At 40.1% G+C, this 18,984-nt stretch overlaps 1 protein-coding gene across 1 annotated transcript in view; it reads left to right on the forward strand.

The window, feature by feature from the left end:
* Positions 1–17,641, forward strand: part of LOC119900691 (muscarinic acetylcholine receptor M4-like) — a 48,495-nt gene extending 30,854 nt beyond the window's left edge. Inside the window, exons 3-7 of the mRNA XM_038715872.1 lie at positions 243–397; positions 1,288–1,489; positions 1,659–1,748; positions 6,202–6,471; positions 8,410–17,641. Of these exons, the coding sequence (XP_038571800.1) occupies positions 243–397; positions 1,288–1,489; positions 1,659–1,748; positions 6,202–6,471; positions 8,410–8,655 (963 nt within the window). The 3' untranslated portion in view covers positions 8,656–17,641. The remainder of the gene's footprint in view (positions 1–242; positions 398–1,287; positions 1,490–1,658; positions 1,749–6,201; positions 6,472–8,409) is intronic.
* The last annotated feature ends 1,343 nt before the right edge of the window (positions 17,642–18,984 follow it).

The following is an 18,984-nucleotide window of genomic DNA, read 5'->3' on the forward strand; positions in this document are numbered from 1 at the left end:
GACACAATAAAGTCATACTAATAAACACCAACACAAACTAAAACCTCAAAGACTGACAGTTTAAGAAAAACAGTGTCAACAAAATTAAATATTGTAAAGCTGTACAAAGAAAGGATTGATTTCAGGTATGTTGTATTAGACTGTACAAATTGCAATAATTTCAAAACAGTAAATTTTTTCATTGTGTGTAAACATTCTCTGGTGATGATGGAAGGGTTTCTTTTTTTTTTTCCTGTCTGCAGTTCCTTTCTAACCCTGCGGTGACGTTTGGGACGGCTATAGCAGCATTCTATCTTCCTGTCATTATTATGACAGTCCTTTACATCCACATCTCCCTGGCCTCCAGGAGCAGGGTCTCCAAACACAAACCAGAGAAGAAAGAGAAGAAGGGAATAAAGTAAGGGGATCAGAGGGATCAAATAATGTTATTTTACTCGGTGTAAACAACAAAACAAAAGACAGGATTTCCTTAATTTAGCTGCTTGTGTTTGGAAAGCATACCGTTATTGCACAAAATCAATATCTGAAGCAACAGCAAAAAGACAGTTTTGGTTTATATGTTTTGTCTGTCTTCTTGTCTTTAATGTTAATGTTCTCTTGGTTTACATTATCTTATTTCTCTTAGCAGAAGCCTACAAAAAAAGGTTTAAACATATTTCTTCCAAAAGACTGCATACTGAAAGATGGTTGTAAAAGGGTTTATTTTCCCCACTGAAGGGGGACAACAACTGTGCTGAGCCAGAATCTGGTTAGTTACAGGGGATTCCAGTGATGACCCATTTTCACTGCAGTATCATATTGTTCATAGAAACTTCCCCAACAACCTACAGCACATTATACTCATCTGCTGTCCTTCCAAATGCCGCATATGTTCCAAAATATAATGTATAAATAAATACACAATATCAGTGTCACACCATCACCCTCCCCGACGCTCAGCCTGAATTAGCCACTAACAATTGCATGATAAACAACATATGCTTGTGCAATTGTAACTACAGTATGTTAAGCACTACATTTGGCTATGTGGATCTTGCAGCCTTGTGTGTATAATTACTCTTATTCAACCAATAATTTACTGGTCACCTGAATATTTTCCTACATTTTGTAAATCTTTTGCAGTTGGCTACTATTAAAACAAACTGGCGGCAGATGCATGTTACACCCATGCTATTAACGTGAATTAATCATGTGCAAAAGTTGCTTATCAATTAATTATTATAATAAATGATTCATATACATTTGGGGATTTTATAATGTGCAAATCTGATGCTTTTTCCCCCCTAGAACTCCCAGCTTACTGAACAGTCAGCTGTTAAAGCAGAACAATAACAATGAGACCAGTCCTCAGGCCAGCCCCCGCTCTACTCCCAAACTCAGTGTGGACTCAACTACCACCGCTCTAGAGGCTGTGAAGAATGGCAGAGTGGAGGAACCAAAACCAGTTCAGCCACAGGCTCCAGCACAGCCCAGTCCAGGACTCACACAGGTACTGACTCGTACACAATTAACATCACTGCTCACAGTCCACCAGACTTTGTTCTGCAGTGTGACTGTGTGGTAGCTGTAGCTAATCTGAACCTTCATAGTTCCTTAGTGCATTATTGTTCCATTGTGCAAATCAATCAGTCTGTCCATCCATCCATCTATCTATCTAGGAGGAAAAAGAGAGCTCCAACGATTCATCCACAGCGTTTATTCACCCTACAGAACCAAAGGACAATACCAACAACAAGGGGACATCTGAGGTTGGTGTTCAAATGTTGTTGTTTTTTTGCCATTTCATGCTTTATTTCCAACACATTCTTAGAAGTGTATCGTCTTTGCGGTTTATAATGGGTCATTATGCGTTCAAATCTCAACCAAAATACAAATTTTCAGTAGTGCACTGTTTGACACTCAGGACGGACTGAGCCTCTCCCACTGGCGTGTTTGATTTTAAATGCCGCCAGCAACTAGTTATCCGCTATACTAAATAAAAATAACAAAACACACACACATATTTCTTCTTTCTAGTCAGAGTCGCTAAAAGAAGGAGGGCGAGGCTTAGTGAACTGGAAACTTGTATCCACACCATAGAAACTCAGTTGTTTGTTGCCGTAGTTAGCCAGCCACCAGTATCCAGTGTGGACCAATCAGATGTTGCTCCTGTTAGCCGTCCCCCTGCAGCCGGGAAGCTAGGGAGGATGGGTGACTGTCCGAAGGAAGCATAGCCTTAAGCACAAACCTACGATTCACCACTTACCTGTTAACATTTTTAACAGGTTCTCCCCACTCAGCACTCAGCCCCACTTTGCAACTTGCCCAGCTGATGTGTTTCTCTTTCTCTGGTGTGGATCTCCCAACAACTCAGACATTTTCAGGCATTGTCGGTCCCACATGGCAACTCGGGTTGAGTCGGCCCGTCTCTCTCTGTCAGCAAGCGCCAGGATGATAACATCTTAGCACACTCGGGCAAAAAAAGAGACAAGAGAGATCCCTGCGTTTGCCACTGGCTGTACATTACCGTCTTCTGTCCAGGGGGCCAGCGGTGTCTGATGTCGATCGACTCAAACTTTACTCCACTCACCAATTCTGTCTTAGTTTTCTTTGTCCCGATTTATTTCCTAAATAATAAATTACATTTATTATGTCTAATACTTCCCAGAATAGTATCCACTTTGCAATAAGTAATTGACTGTTAATCCAGGTTTAAATGGCGATCATGTACATCTGTTAATCTGACAATACACATGTATATTTATTTCTGTAAATGTGCATGTACTATTCACAACAATCTAAAAAGTCAACATGTTTGTTTCTTGCATCTGCCAAAGGAATGTCTATGTCTCCTCAGCTCATGTAGACAGGTCTGTGTGACTTTGTCTCGTTTTTCCTAAAATCATCGATCAGCTCCTTGTTTTTGCTGACGTTGAGCAGTAGGTTGTACCACTCTGCAAGCTTGTTGATTTCCTCCTGATATGAAGTCTCATTGCTGTTTGAAATCGGGCCGACCTTGGTGGTGTCGTTCGTAAACCTCACAACAAAGTTGTCTCCGTGTCGGGGGTCGCAGTCATGCAGTTTCAGTAATAACAGCAACTAGCTGGCTGGCACATTCTTTGTACACAGCCAGGGGTGTTATCAGGCCCAGTAGATTTACTCACATTCACTCTCAGCAGGACTCTTCTCACATCCGTTGGGGATACTGACATTGGCCTCTGGAGGTGGAGTAGACTTTACAGCTGACGCTTTGTTGAGGACATCAAAGCAAGCTTAAAAGGTGTTTAGCTCATCTGGCAACGTGGCCTTACACATGATTGGAGTGCACCTGTTTTTGTAGCCTGTGATGGTCTAGATCGCCTGCCACGTGTGCTTGGTGTTATCTCTCTCCAGTCTCTCCTGATCTGTCCGTGTTGCCTACTTCATGCCAGCTCTCAGTCTCACTCTGGCAGTGCTGTTTGCTTCCTCGTTACCTGTCCAAAAAAGCAGCTTTGTGGCTCTGGACGGGGCGCTCACCTCTCCCTTCATCCAGGCTTTCTGTTTGGGGAATGATTTCAATGTCCTTGTGATGACCACATCATCAAATCAATCATGTCTTGCATTCTTTCTTCACCAAAGAACCGATAAAGAATTTCACCCAAATTTAGAAATACTCAAATTTTTATTGTACTGCAATAAAATGCCCCTCTGCCGTGGCCTCTTACTCGCCTTTCAACTCAATGTTTTCATTCTGTTATTATTAGTAGTTACGCACAGGTCTGAAATACACACACATGCACAAACAGGACCTATAGCAACACACGGAGAGATGTCAGAGTGAGGGGGCTGCCACTTAGTGTGGCGTTCAGGGGCTTTATCAAGGCCTCATTCGGCAGTGCTCAGGAGGTGAACTGTCACCTCTCCAGCTACCAGTCCACACACCGCAACTCTGGTCCGAGCTGGATTCAAACCCTCCAATTCCAGCCTTACGGACTGAGCTACTGCCGCCCCCAAATGAGTCTCTTGTGAGGATCGAACTCACAATCTTGTGACTGTGCCTTACCAACTGAGCTAATCAGTGACAAAAGAAGAGTTGTGCAAAGAAGTTTCACACAGGTGGGTCATAATTATGCAGGTCATATCTATCCGCTGTGAAAATATGTCCTTGTTCCTTTTGCCCGACACAGTTTTTTTTTGTCAATTACTAACAAGCATCAGTCAATGCTGAAGCCACTTTTTCAAGCATGCAACCTGGCCAAAACACTGACAACAGTTTCTTCTCAGAAAGCAAACACTATCACTCATAACACACAGACCTTAAAAAAAACAAAACAGACACACTAACTACAGGAAGCATTACATAAATTATGGACTTATCTTTAAAGTTTGAAGTATTTTTCACATAAATCAGTATTTTGTTAAAGGATAAAAGCATATTTTCTCTTTGACTTCACTAAAGTAAAAAGAATATATTAGAAATGTGCTTCAATACCCTTTACAGGATTTTTTTAATATAATAGCATATAGTAATTTACTATAAATATAGCTCAGACTGGTTGCAGAAATGCAGGACAGTTGCCATCATTCTGTGTTGAATGTGTTTTTAACAGTTGTGGACACTGGGTGTTAGCAAATTTATAAAATGAAAAAAAAAACAAAGAGATCTTGGATTTTGGAGAAAGTGGTCATAGAATCAATTTTGTGTGAAAGTAAAGAAAAATGATGATTCACAGTTTGGTCCACATACACTTCTGTTTCACTGACTGTGTGTTTCAACAATGTGACTTCAGTTTTGACCAATTCATGTTAGTGATTGAAAAAAAGAAATGCAATCTAACAGAGTTTGGGGTCATATTAACTGGTTTTAAAAAAGACTGTAAAAGACGCTTGAAAGAAATTAAAAAGTGTCAAGCACATTTGCAAGAGAAGACTCCTGTTGTGCTAAGACAGTGATGATGACGATCAAGTGGATCCCCGTTTCATTTAGCATGTCTTCAATCAAGAAAAACTGTAAACGCCCCACTACTAGGCCAGGTGCACCTCATTGAGCAATCAAGATGTAGCACACCTGGGCAGAGCTAAAGAGGCCAGGAGAGGAAAAGGAAACACACGTACAGCAGTAACACAGTGATGATGTATATTTGTCAAGATTTATGTGGTTGTCCTGGGAGTTGGCATCTCTGAACATGTGCCAATCAACTGTCATCTGTACACACTTTTATGATTGTTTGACCCTTTAAATCAGCTGGGGAAAGGTTGGTAAGAGAAGCAAGAAAAAGTGATCTGATAGTCCAAAGTGGGGGTGGAATTAAAGTAAAACAGTTCTGAGGTTTGATTAAAATTGCCAGCTATAATAAAAAATATCATCATTGTTTCATCATGTGACTGCTGCTCTGGGTAGATAATATGGTCGGCATGTTCATCAACTTTGACTACGTTTGAGCACCAAGAATCATTGATTTAAATACAGCGTCAGCCATTTTTAAGTGGCCTGACACACACAGTGTTTATCAGCACTATATAGGCAACATTAATAATTAAGAGGTCAGGCCAGTGTTAAGATGGAGCCAGCTGTACAAGTAACTTACAGAAATAACTCAAAGGTCCAGTGTGTAAAATTTAGGATCCAGTGGTAGAAATTGTGTATATATATATATTCACCATGTTGAAACAGATCTGAACAGTTTTATTAGAGCACAACATGTAAAGGCTTGGTTCAGGCATAGGGTAATGGCTCAGAGCAGGCAGGTTGAAGCAGAGGCTTGGCAGGCAGAGGGAATTGTTTGTTCTCTGGTGGGTTGGCAGGGCGGCAGCTTGGAAGACTGACCAGATGGGCAGAGGTTCTCGACCTGAAGATGGATATCCAGGATTAATTGCAGGTAAAACAGATTCAGATTTCCAGCTTAGAAACATCAGGTTGGCCACAGCATTACGCTCTCAAAAATCCACCGAGACCGGAAGGCAAACCAGGCTTTTGAAGGAGAGCTGTTAGGAGGCAGAGAGTCAGGTGTGACAATTAGGGCTTGTCAGCAGGTGTGAGTGGGGCGCCCGGCCACAGGGAGCCAAGCCCACAACTCCGCCCTGGAAGTAAGGGAGAACAGACAGAGTGGGAGATGGAGAGAAAGGCAGAGAACACAAATGGCCCTAAAACACTACATCCCTGACTTCATGCACCTTCATACACCCTACAAAAGGTCACACTGGCTCTAAAAGTTCCTAATAAAGCTTTTGATTTTGTTACAGGCTTCAACAACTCCCAACCCCGTTGCCACGATGACCGCCAATCCAGCTGAGCCCAAGATCAGCGCCACCTCGAGGTGGTCCAAGATAAAAATTGTAACGAAGCAGGCCGGGGATGAATGCATCACAGCTATAGAGATCGTCCCACCTGTAGAGGGAGCAGAAAGGCATTCAATCCCAATCAGCCGTCCTCGGACTGTGGCGAGAAAGTTTGCAAGCATTGCCAGAAGCCAAGTGAAGAGGAAAAGACAGATGGCTGCCAGAGAAAAGAAAGTATGTTAATGTAACACTGCACAGACATGAGGCAAAAATAGGTAAACAATACATAGAGTTGAAGAATATCAAGGCAGATATGAGGGTAATTGTTTATTCTTGTGATTAAATGTTTATAGTTTGCATTGCATTTTTGTACCATATACCATAACACGTTATCTTCACTGATCATCCGGACACAATAGGGTACTGTAATTTATCATGGAAAAAAAACAAAGATTGTTTTTACATAGCAGCATTTGTCGCTGGTGTACAGGTGGGACTATCCAGTGCACCAGCGTGTGAATGATATGGAGCAGCTGTTTTCAAAGATGACTTGCTGTTGTGCTGCAGTTACTTCACTTAATTATCGTTGAGAATGACAGATGGTAGTTGGAAGCATTCCTCTGAGCTTTTAAAAAGGAGAGCATGTATCGTAAAACCACATTCCTAGCACTCTTCAAAATCACCATGGGTCACACTTAAAATTCAAAACATCAGCAGTGAGGGAGGACATTTGGGGAATTAGTGGGTTTTTGTATACGTTATCAAAATGAGGAATGTATCTTTAATACAAAGATTTCATAATGGGGGGGGGGGGGGGGGAATCGAGCCTGCAGCTGATAAAGTCAACCCAATATTAAAAAATAGGAAGATATAGAAATTTAAAACAGTAAATGAGGACATGTTTCAGAAGAAATTAATGTTATATATACTATATATATTCAACGATCCTCATGTTTGAAGCTGTTAAAACAACTGTACACTGAAATCATTGGAGGACAATGATGACAGAGACAGAAATCAGTCAGTCAGTCAGTCTTGCACAAGGACACTTTGACATGTGGACAGGAGGAACTGGGGATCACACCGCCAACCTGGTAAGTAGTGGATTACCCACTCTCCTTCCTCCTGAGCCACAGCCAACCTGTGTCTCTTGGCAAGGCGCTGCATTTACTAATCTACTACATGCAATCGCAGATTCCTTGCAGATTATGTTGTGACATGTGTAATGTGTATTTCTACTGTTTACCTCACGATTGTCATGAGAATTTCAAGAGTTTGAATATCCTATGCAAGAGTACTATAAACCTCTGTTCGGTGTTTTGGTGTCTGATAAGCCTTCAAAGTCGTGGATCTATGACTTAAACCGGCTTTCCTGGATCCTGTTTCATCATCTCGCCAGTAACTGGAACAACATGCCCCCTCCAACACAGCCCTTTGCGTTGTATTAACACAGGGCTGTTTTCCGTCTGAATGCCTGCTAAGGCTTGTGTGAGTCAGTAGGAGGTACAATAACTCCCCCTAAGCTTAAGGTTTGTAAGATGGATTTTGCCATCATCTTAGCCCTGAGATGCGTTTGGGAAACGGGGCATAGATCTTGTAGGCTTCTTTGTCAAAGTAAGAGTTATAAAATTAGCATACAAAATAAACGGAGTACAGAATATGTCAGGACTTTTGTTCAAGTGCACTTCTTTGTTTACACGGTACCTTAAACCCAAAAGGCTGAAACATGTTTTATCCCAAATATTAAAGCATGTATACTTAAATTCCAAGAATATTCCAGTGTTTTATTATAATAATAATAATAATAATAATAATAATGTTTAATAATCTTTCACAGTGAGCATCAGGTCTGCTTTTATGTCCGTCAGTTACATCATTGTTGCGAGGTGATTAAGTATATACCTTGAGTAATGAGTCTGTACAGCTACAGTATACAACACTAACATATTATTTCACTATAAAACAGCAGACACATGTCACTCTCATGGATTAACTACCTCAAACCAGTTTTAATTCTCAGCAAATTGATCTTCACGCCACAGTGAAATGAATGAAAAAAAATCAATGGCCTTCCAGGGAGTAGAAACGATAACCAGTGTTTTGATTTTCCTTTGTCCTGTTCTCTCTTGTTCAGTTCACTATTCCTCTCTCTTTTCTTCTCATTCTCTATAGGTGACCAAGACTATCTTTGCCATCCTGCTGGCTTTCATCATCACATGGACGCCGTATAACGTCATGGTGTTGATCTCAACCTTCTGTCAGTCCTGTGTCCCTGACACCGTGTGGGCTATTGGCTACTGGCTGTGTTACGTCAACTCTACTATTAACCCAGCTTGTTACGCACTGTGCAATGCCACGTTCAAAAAGACATTCAAAAACCTGCTGCTGTGCCAGTATAAAAACATAGGTACAAGATGAGATGGAAGGAGAAGACTGAGGGAGGGATGGAGGGGGAAGGGGTAAACCATTGCAAGAAGGGGTACAGAGCAAGGGAGAGAGTAAATATTGTTAAAAGGTGAGTGAGAGATGGCTGAAGGAACTAGAGAACACAAATGGATAAAGGGTTCTTTCTAAAAAGAAGACACATCTGCATGGGGTGAGCAAATATGGTTTATTTTGCAAATGAATCCCTTTTGTTCAAAAGCAAAATGTGAGCGTAAACAAGGGATTTCTTAACCTGCCCAGCTTCCCTAAGACGGAACAAATCACACCCCAAGTGGAGACGTGGTTTCACAGACATTGGGAAATATCTGTAATGGTGCAACAGGGATTGATGCGAGTAGAGAAGTGAGTGGTAAATGTAGAGGGTGGAGAAAAATGAAGGGAAAACAACAGATGAATGGAGGTATGGACTGATACACTGAGGGACAATACTACAGCATGCATGGCTGAGGAAGTGGTCCTGCTGGTTAATTGGATGCATGGATGGATGGATGGATGTGAGGGGATATGCTGAAGGGTAAATTAATGGAAGCTTGGAAGAGATGATCAAAATCGTGTTTTCTTATGAAGAGGATATGACGGAGAAAAATAAGTGAATTACAGAGGGCTGGATAATTATTTTTTTTTATTGTCACCCAACAAATTTTAAGGGAAGGATGAAAGTGTTTTTGTCTGTAGTGTATGGATCTGACCTGCATTCTGATTAGCAAAAAGGTGTTGATTTTCTTATTACTGCCCTATGCAGGTGGAAGACTACTGGTTCCAGATGTTACTAGGGATAATTTCTATCTACTAAATGACTGGTTAGTAAAATGATTCTTCAGAGGTTGACAAATATAGTAGCAACACAATACAATCATTAGATCTAAAAAAAAAAAGACCACATGGCGGATTGCTTCCTTACAATCCAAAATCACAAAATCTGTGGGCACACTAATAATTCTCTTGCATCATTTAATGGAATAGCATTAGCTGAGAAAGCATTGAAAAGGCAGACACTTAGATTTGAGCATCTTTGCCATCCTGCTGGTTCCTCATGCTATAACGTGATCGTGTTGGTCTCAGTCTTCGGCCAGTCTTGTGTCCCTGACACTGTGTGGGCTACTGGCTATGTCATGTCAACTCTACTTTCAACCCAGCCTGTTACACGCTGTACAAAGCCACATTCAAAAAATACATTCAAGAGCCTGCTCCTTCTCCAGTATAAAAATATAGATACAACATGAGATGGAAGGAGACAGGGGAGAGTAGAGAGGAAATATTGCTGAAGAGGGCTGAAGGAGCAAGAGAGGCAACCGTTATTTATTTAGCATTTTATTGAATACCAGTCATCCCTACTGGGAGACAATAAAACATGAGTGTAAACTAGGGATTCCTTAAAGTCTTTCTGTCACATAATAATAGATGTGTTTCCAATATACAATACAGGACTTCTGAAATTGCTTCACCACCCGTTAAAAACTACGTCACAATGGCCGTGCTGAAAGCCGTAATCAACAGCTAATTACAGAGACATGCAACTGAGCCAGCTACAGCTGAGGATGTGCACACTCCCGCTGTGGTCACAGCAAGCCATACATAGTACATCATAATTTATCCATTCTGAGTGCTACTGTTAGAGCTCAGCCTTCCTCCATGGTTCAGAGGAAATGCATAAAGAATTACAAGGTAGCATAAATCATGCGAGGGAACACGAAAGTAGTTCTGAAATCAAGTCCCCACTTGATAAAGCTCAGTACAAATATATTTTACTTATATAGCACTAATTTATAACAGAGGTTATCTCGTTGCACTTTTCATGTAGAGCAGGTCTACACCATAGTCTTTGTAAAGACTTTGCCACAGTGGCAAGGAAGAACTTCCTTTTAGCAGGTAGAACCTAGGCTCAGGGTGGGCGGCTATCTACCTCGAACGGTTGGGTTGAGAGACAGAGTGGGAGGGAAGATAACACACAGTAGCACAATGCAAGTTACACAAAGAGATGCCAAATAATATTGATAGTAATACAAATAATGAATGATAATAGGACTAATACGTTAATGTAGAGAAACCTTGGTCTTGGGGAAAGTATAACTTGTGGTAATGTTTTTGAAATTATATCTGGTTTTATTATTTTTTAAATCTGATTCTGATTGATACCCCAAATTATAGCATCATAGGCACCGTAAAGGATAAAATATGAGGCCAGATTGATCAGGAAAAGATCTACGTATGAATGAGAGTAACAAACTTTGATATGGTGGAGGACAGAGGAGATGGTAGCAGCAGAACGAGGGAAAATATATTAAGTAGCATACCACCACACAATGTGGACGCCAGGTTTTAGTCCATGAGCAACAATAATAGCGAATCCTAAATAAGGTAATTGTGCTTTTAAATATACAACTTTAGAAGCTCAATAACTGTATATGGAAATGATTTTCTTTATAACAGCATGTCATCAGCTTGATTTAAGGTCACTCCAGTTCATAAAAACAACAAGCCACCATCACTGAACTGCTTCAAAACCTTACTTTCAGTCGCCTACAGTTTTGTAAGCTAAAAGCTGTTTGTTTAGTTTTAATTGTTAAATGTACATTACCAAATTTAAAACACGATTAAAGGCATAGCCCCACTAGCTTTTGCAATGTTCATTACACCCCCAATATTAAAGTTTTAAACAGTTGAAACAACGTAGTGGTGATACCTATTCTTAGAGCCTTACCATTAGTAGAACTAAAAGGGTCTGTACTGAGACACTAGAAGAAAAACACAAACAACAGAAGCATTGTTGTGATGAGCAAAATGCATGGGAATTTATTTTTTTTAAAGTCACTTCAATCGCACGATATGGATCATGTTATGATCTTTATGATCGAATGGAATTTGCTCTGTTTTTCATCTTGTGACCTGAGTATGGAGATGTTGAATGATATTTATGAATGAATGCCCAAATTCAATTCCACGCCCAGATAGTGGAATTAAAAGTCTGCATAATTACGCCGTTGCCTCTGATGACCATGACTTTATACATATAATTTACTTGGAGAGAAATTAGTTGGCAGCTTGGCTTAAGAGTAATTCATTGCAGAACTTGTATTGCTGCCCTTTTTCCACCGTGGCTGGTCGTTAATTGGTGAAGCACGCTGCTGCCAGTGTTGGCGTTCTCTCTATTTGGGTCTGTTCAGGTCCTCCATATTTTGGATTGGTCAGATTCTGTTGGCTTGTCCAGATTGGGTTCAAAATATACCTCTACTGTTATAGAGTTATAAATGTTTTTTATTTGATAACACCTTACAATACAGTACACAAAATTGTGAGTAGTTACTAAGGTACAAGTGAACGATCTGATAATTATTGAATCGTTAATAACTCCAAATAGAGGACTATATAGTGGATCTTGATGATTTACTAGAGCGCCGACAGGGAGATACCATATTAATGCAACCCTGAATCAACATTCTGACTACTGTCTTTGTAAGTCTTCCTGATTAACCCTGACTCAGCTGCTGAGCCGCACAAAACTATTAACGACTAATTACTTAATCAAGAGTTACTAACTAGGATACACCATATTGAGTAGTTACTTAGTGATCCCTCACTAATAAAAACTGCTCGGTTAGCCCAGTGATACTGCTGTCTTTCTGATATTTCACAAGAATCATCAGAATTGGAGTTTAGTCCAACATTGTGGGGAATAATGACAGCTAGTTAGTTAATCAATAATTCGTGTAAATTATGAGGGAATGTCAGGGGAAAGGGTTTAGGTATTTTGTGCACAACAAGAATTTGTACTAGGCTCAAATCAAATGCAGCTAAAGCGTCTGAGAAATGAAACGTCTACTAGTCAGCCAAAGTGCTACAAAATCCTCCATGACTCAGCAGGACTTGGGCTGGGTTTCTGTCTGCTTATAATGTGACTGCGTCAGCAGCTTAGCATGGCTCAGGAGCTTGTCATGACCTAGTCAAGCACCTATTGCTCACACTGAAGAGAAAAAAGGGTGCAAAAAGAAAATCGTGACATCCTGTTCATCCACCCTGGGACTGAGGAGGAGTGACAGAAAGCTGCTTTCTTCTTATATAGAACTTAACAAAGTCCTCAGTGAGTGTGTGCATGCTATACAATACAGTAGTGGACTTGTAAGTATGACTTGGCCTAGTTGATTGTCATCTTTCTCTTCATTCACCCACTCTGGATAACAATACTGCGTGTGCAGTATTGCTGGAAACTGCTGATGTCAAGTAACCAGTCATCCATTAGAGTCCTTGAAGTGTTGTCTGACAAATTCAACGCCGGCTTCTGTTGACTAAAGCTCGACTAAAGGCCTGATCGATGTAGGGCTGTAGCACTCAAGGCGAGTCTTGAAAATGTCTAAGAGTTTCTTTTAAAGGTTAGGCCTTGGAGTTATCTAAGTTTTGGCCTCCGCTCTCACTTATTTTACTCCACTTGTTTGTTCTTTTTGCGTTTTGCTTTTTTCCTTTGCTGCCCAGTGTGGCTTGTTGCTCTTGTAGCAGACCAGTGAGGCTGCTCTGCTGTTACACAGATATTAGTTCCCCATGGAGACACAAAATTATTTAATCATGTGCACAGTAGATTGTGAGCACAGTCCGAAACAAAGTTTAAAAACGGTTGCCCTTCATTGTCAGTGGTTGTTCTCAGTGAGAGACGCTGAAGACTGCAGGGACATTTGAAGAGCTTTTGGTATTTCATTCTGTTCTCCCTCCTGCAGTGTGGCTTCTTTAATCATTATCCCTGATTATCTCATTTTCACTCTCAAGTTTTTGCTTTTTTATGGAGCACCTTAGAGGATAAATCGGTAATTACACTTGAATATGTACCATTTAAACGTCATGGCAGATAATCAAAATTCCCCAAAATGATTTTAAAAACCAATGGACATTTACAGATAATACAATTCCCACTTAGGTAGTGTAGCTCCAAGATTGAAATTTGTCTTGGGGATATTGTCAGGCACTGAGTTTTGACATCTTAGATATTGGAGACTACGATAAAGAAAAATGACGGTTCTATGAGCAAATCCTTTTATTGGCTATTCAGACTGAGATTTCCTTGTATTTGTTGGTTTTCCATAAATGCCTGCTCACATTTTTCCTCGTCTGTATGACCTCAATTTTTTTTTTTTTTTTTTATTAAACTTCAGAATTAATCATAAAAGCCAGAGGACTTTTGACAGAGATTGAGACTGATGGGTCACTGGTTGGTTAGCTGACATACTTAATTGACTAGATGTGCAGAATAAATGACATGACATCAGGGTTTAGGGAAATTGGACTGACTGCTTGACTCCTTTACATACTGAAAGAATTTAAAGCCTTACTAGACACGACATTCATGAGAAGGTCTATCCATCTTATTAACAGTATTTTCAAAACTGGGCTATAACAGAAAAGAGGACCATAAATTTAACAAAATTAAATTCTTTAACTTGGTGAAACCTCTGGGAAACTGATGTCCTCAGTAGTATTATTCAGTGCATTTCAGATGTCATTTTAGACAAAAATCCCTTTAAAAATTTCTCAGCTTGTCCTAACTTGAGGTGACGATGAAGGCAATGAGTCTGCCAAAGGCATCCAAAGACATGTGGGTATAACTGCAGGGAGCATGAGTGTAAGGAAGGGTCACCAAAGGGAAATAAACAAACCTCTCCCCCATCTTAATCCCAGGCTAAAAATAAAAAATAAAAAATTGTGCCCAAAGAGCAGCCCCACCCAGAGCAGCCACTGTCCTTGCCTAAGCCCCACATAGCAGGGCATTGGCAGAGACGTATCAAAATGTCCCTTCCGACTCCTTGTTATTATTTTTGAAACAACCACATTGGCGAAAATAAAGCATGTGTGTGTACATGCAGTTTGTACTATCAGCATTTTGCCTCTGTGTCTATAGAACTACAGGCAGATTGTACGATGATTTACAGTCTCAGTCAGCCGATGGAGAATCATGAATACTTTGGACAAGGGTTAAAGAAGATTTCCACTGTTACTGGCTAACTGGTTTAGTATCCCTGTAGTCACTGTCCCTCATGATCAGATGGAGCTGGAGAACCACTAGATCAACGGCCATGTTAAGTAGATCGTCTCACTAGACTGACAAGTGTTATCTGATGGTAGCTGATGGCAGGTTTATCTTCTGTATATCACACAAAATGTATTTCACATGATAAAACAGAATATGACAAATAAGTGTTGTGCCATGATGGTGTAAAATCACATTTTCTGTTTTATAATGAATAGATGAACCCTGTACTACTCCCAAACTGAAGCAATCGCATGGAGAACCTTACATCGGGCTAACAACTTGACGTTTGAGTTCATTTGGTAGATTGCTATAAAACACCGTCCAAATATTTTTACTCGTAAAAGCGAATGCAAAGGTAATACATTGTCACTAGTTCAAAATACATCACTGTATGTTCGAATGTCAGTTTGAAGGGCATTGCTGTAAATACACAATCATTCTGAATATTTGAGCTTAATATATAAACATACTGAATCATTCCAAAGAGAGGATATGTGGTCCTTGTGTTCTTTCAAATTATATGAAGTATATTTACCTCCCAATGTACAGAGCATGTACTTTATAGTGATCTAAAGACATTGTGAATTATAGTGGTATTTTTGTCCGAGTATTGCTATTACAAGTTCAGCTCAATGGCATCAGTTAAGTGACAAAACATTTTCACCACGTTGAAGAGCAACTGATTCATTTATAATTTATTTTATGTCAAGAGTACATCCCTGCATTAAGGCATAGTTTTTATATTGGGAGCTGGAAATCTGTAACATAACTGCCAAACTAGAGGAAACACCCACATTGTATTAGTAACGTTTCCTTTATGTTGGTAACCATCTGTATATGTACTGTATGTGTTTTAAAATGAATCTGCTACGCCAGAACTGGATTCCCAACGGCACACAAAATTCTAACCGAATGACTCTTTAAAGGGTAAATCAACACTAAATGTAGCAGGTGTTTTGGCTTTGGAATTGGATTCTTAAAATGGGGCATACACCAAAGAACAAAACCAAACATTTCCTTTCATGTCGTTCTCCGGTGTGGTATTCTCTCTCGTATGGTAACGTTATATGACACATCAAGCGATCTAACAAGTCACCAAGTAGAAATAAAAAACACAGCTTCATTACCAGGTAACGTTACTAGTGAAGCAAGCTAACGAGACAACATGCCAGCGGCTGAACTGGCAATTTTTTTAATGATTGTTTTGAAGAAAATCACCATATTATATTGGAATGGCATTAAACTAAGAATAACCTTTGTTATCATTAATTATATGAAGAAAATACTTCTGGGAACTTTCTCGTAGCCCTCCGTTTGGACTGTGCTTCTGAAAAAAATCTCAGTTTCGAGGGCTATATAGCCCTACCCCTCCATCGCAACAAGAATTGGGACACCCTACCCCTTGACGTGAACGTGCAAAACGGAGGGGTAGGGCCAAGGGGTGAAATGGTGTTGAGCCTAAATCCAAATTCCAGGTACTCAATAAATAAATGCAACAGCTGGTTTGCAACATGACAAACTCAGGGCATGTGTTAAGCTAAGCACTGCAAGGAAGTGTGTTTCAATATATGGGCTATATTCTGAATCAGAATATTTAATGTGTTTTGCTGCCTTGTTATGCATTTCCCGTGTAAACTGTAGATTGTGTGCACAGTGTTGGAGAGTACATTACAAGTTTTAAGTCCATTCCCCTCTAATCTTCGGTTTGGGTTAGTGTCAGGGTCAGTCGCGGGGCAGAGCGACTACGTAACTGTATTTAATTTTCTCTGAATGATGAATAGCTCAGAAATGATATCACTGCATCCAGTAGTTGGTTCTCTACCAGATAGTACATAGTGGAGAACATGCAGAATCTAGAATATAGACCTCACAGGTTCTTTCAAGTTCAGCTAACAAGCAACTGAAATACCCAACTTCAAACACTTCAAAAGCACAGCCCAGTTGTACATATTCAATGTGTGCTCTCACATCCTTGTGGAGTTAAAATACCTGGGTCCTGCAGGACTCTTGTCAAACTGGCCTGTTTGACAAGTCCCTTGCAGTCAACCGAGTAGAAGCACAGATTAAGAAAAGAAAAGAAAAAAAAAAGAATATAAATAACAACACACTCCACACAGCTTCCTGTGTTGCCTGCCCATCACTTCATGCTTGTGCTTTTCTGAAGAAACTTCAGGTGTCAGATTTACAAAAGCAGCAAGGTGTTTAAAGTCACTTAATGATGGTTTAGTGCTGTCAGAAGTGTGCGGCTTACCAGTAACCCACCCACTGTGATGTCACAGTGTACTGGCACACTTCTATGTCACTGCAGCGAAGTAAGAAGTTAAACCATTGGAGATCAACAAAAACAAGACTTACAGCTGCTGTTAAGTTGTTGTGCAAGAATAATAATTACTCTTCTCAGGATACATGTAGTGGATTTAATAGGAAAGCAGTAAAAAAGTAGGTTTTACTACTTACTGGAGTAAGTAGTTAATCATTTGATTATTAAACTCTTTGTAATAGTAGTGTAAGCAGTAGTAGGAAGTCTTCAAAATGAAAGTACTCCATAGATGTAACAGTTCCTCAAACATGTACTCAAGTTCTTAAAGTACTTTAGTAAATGTATTTAGTTATTTCCCACATGGGCAATATAACAATGAAAGAACAGTTTGCTGCCTTTAATGAATCACAGTTGATTTACTCTTTAAAACATTAAGTGCCATTCAGGTTCTTTACTTTGGTTTCTTCTCTTGTGATTTTTTTGTCTGTATAATGCTTTATGGCTGTTATACTTTGTTATGTAAAAAGATATTTGAATAGACGCATACTTTTCAAAGCAACAGAGCATTGCCTGACACAATACACAGCTAGCATTACTTTTTAAATTAAATGTATTGTAGATATATCAAAAGCAACTTGTGTTGACACAAAACTGTTATGCTAATAAACACCTGCTGTTGAAATGTTTTATAACGTGTGTTGTTTCCCCACACACACACACACACACAGTATCAACATGTTTTATCCAACTCAAACCCTGCTCTCCTACACCACAGGCATGTGTCTTATGCACGCCGAGTTACTCTGTGATCCAGAATGCTCTATAGCTTTCAATGGGAGACAAGAGAGACAGTAAATAGGTCTCGGGAGGTCCCAACGGACAGTGCCACAGGTGGACTTGGGACTTGCCTGTGAAAGTGAGTTTTGCACACATAGAGGAAAGTTCAGAACGCATCAGAGTGCCCCAGGTGAGCAGGTGCGCTCCCCTTCTTATGCCTTTCAGAATGGGCATTGTCACACCCTCATTGGCCCAAAGGAAATCACCCAGCTGTTCTCCATCACTGCTGAGGAGTCCCCACACCCTGTGCAACAGGTGCTCTGAATGATCCTCTAATCAAGATTCAGAAAATTAGTGATTGAACCAGACTTTTATTTTTAATTAAAATAGCAGCAAACACATTCGTCGTTTTCGACCACTAAATCTGCTTTACTCTATATGTCATATTCAACCCATTTACACACATTCGCACACTGATGGCAGTGGTTGCTATGCAAGGTGTCAAATGCTAACACAGAAACTTCTCACACCGAAGGCACAGCCATCGGGAGCAATTTTGGGTTCAGTATCTTACCTGAGGCTATAACATGCAGACTGGAGGAGTCAGGGATCAAACCACCAATCTTCTTATTTGTGGACGCTCTACCTCCGGAGCCACAGTAACCAAATCCAGAACCTATAAATATGCAAATGTTGTTCCTTTCCAAAGTATAACTGTTGGACACTTAACTGAAAAGTCCATTCTCGGTGCATGTGCACTGGAAAGCTTCAAATTTCCACATCGGACCCGTTGCTTATTGGAAGACAACTGGCTCTAAACCAATAGTGACCCTGTCACAAATCTACAGATACGTCCAGATTGAGATTTACTGTGAGAACAGAGACACTTTCAGCAGATAAATGTGAAAATGCACTGTACACACACTGTACACCATTCTGCACAGTGAAGCGCAAATACCATAGTCATGGAACAAGAAAAAAAAAATACGTGAGTGATGGATTACTCTGAAAAGAAACGAGAGGGGATGAATGCAAACCAATTAAAACATATTTTCCTCCATTTGTGTAATTTCTTAATTACCATTAGTTTCCCTTTTTTTATTTAATAAAGCATGTGTGTTGGAAACTAGAGATAACACCCCCCCTTCCACTGGCACTGCAATGCCAACATTGCCCCGTAACCATGGCAACACATACAGAAAACTACACACATCATTTATTGCAATGAAATGGAAAACAGAGATCAGAACAT

The sequence above is a fragment of the Micropterus salmoides genome, unplaced genomic scaffold (assembly GCF_014851395.1).
Source record: "Micropterus salmoides isolate LMB-PRFRI ecotype aquatic unplaced genomic scaffold, ASM1485139v1 Ms_hic_scaffold_1, whole genome shotgun sequence".
Taxonomy (NCBI): Eukaryota; Metazoa; Chordata; class Actinopteri; order Centrarchiformes; family Centrarchidae; genus Micropterus; species Micropterus salmoides.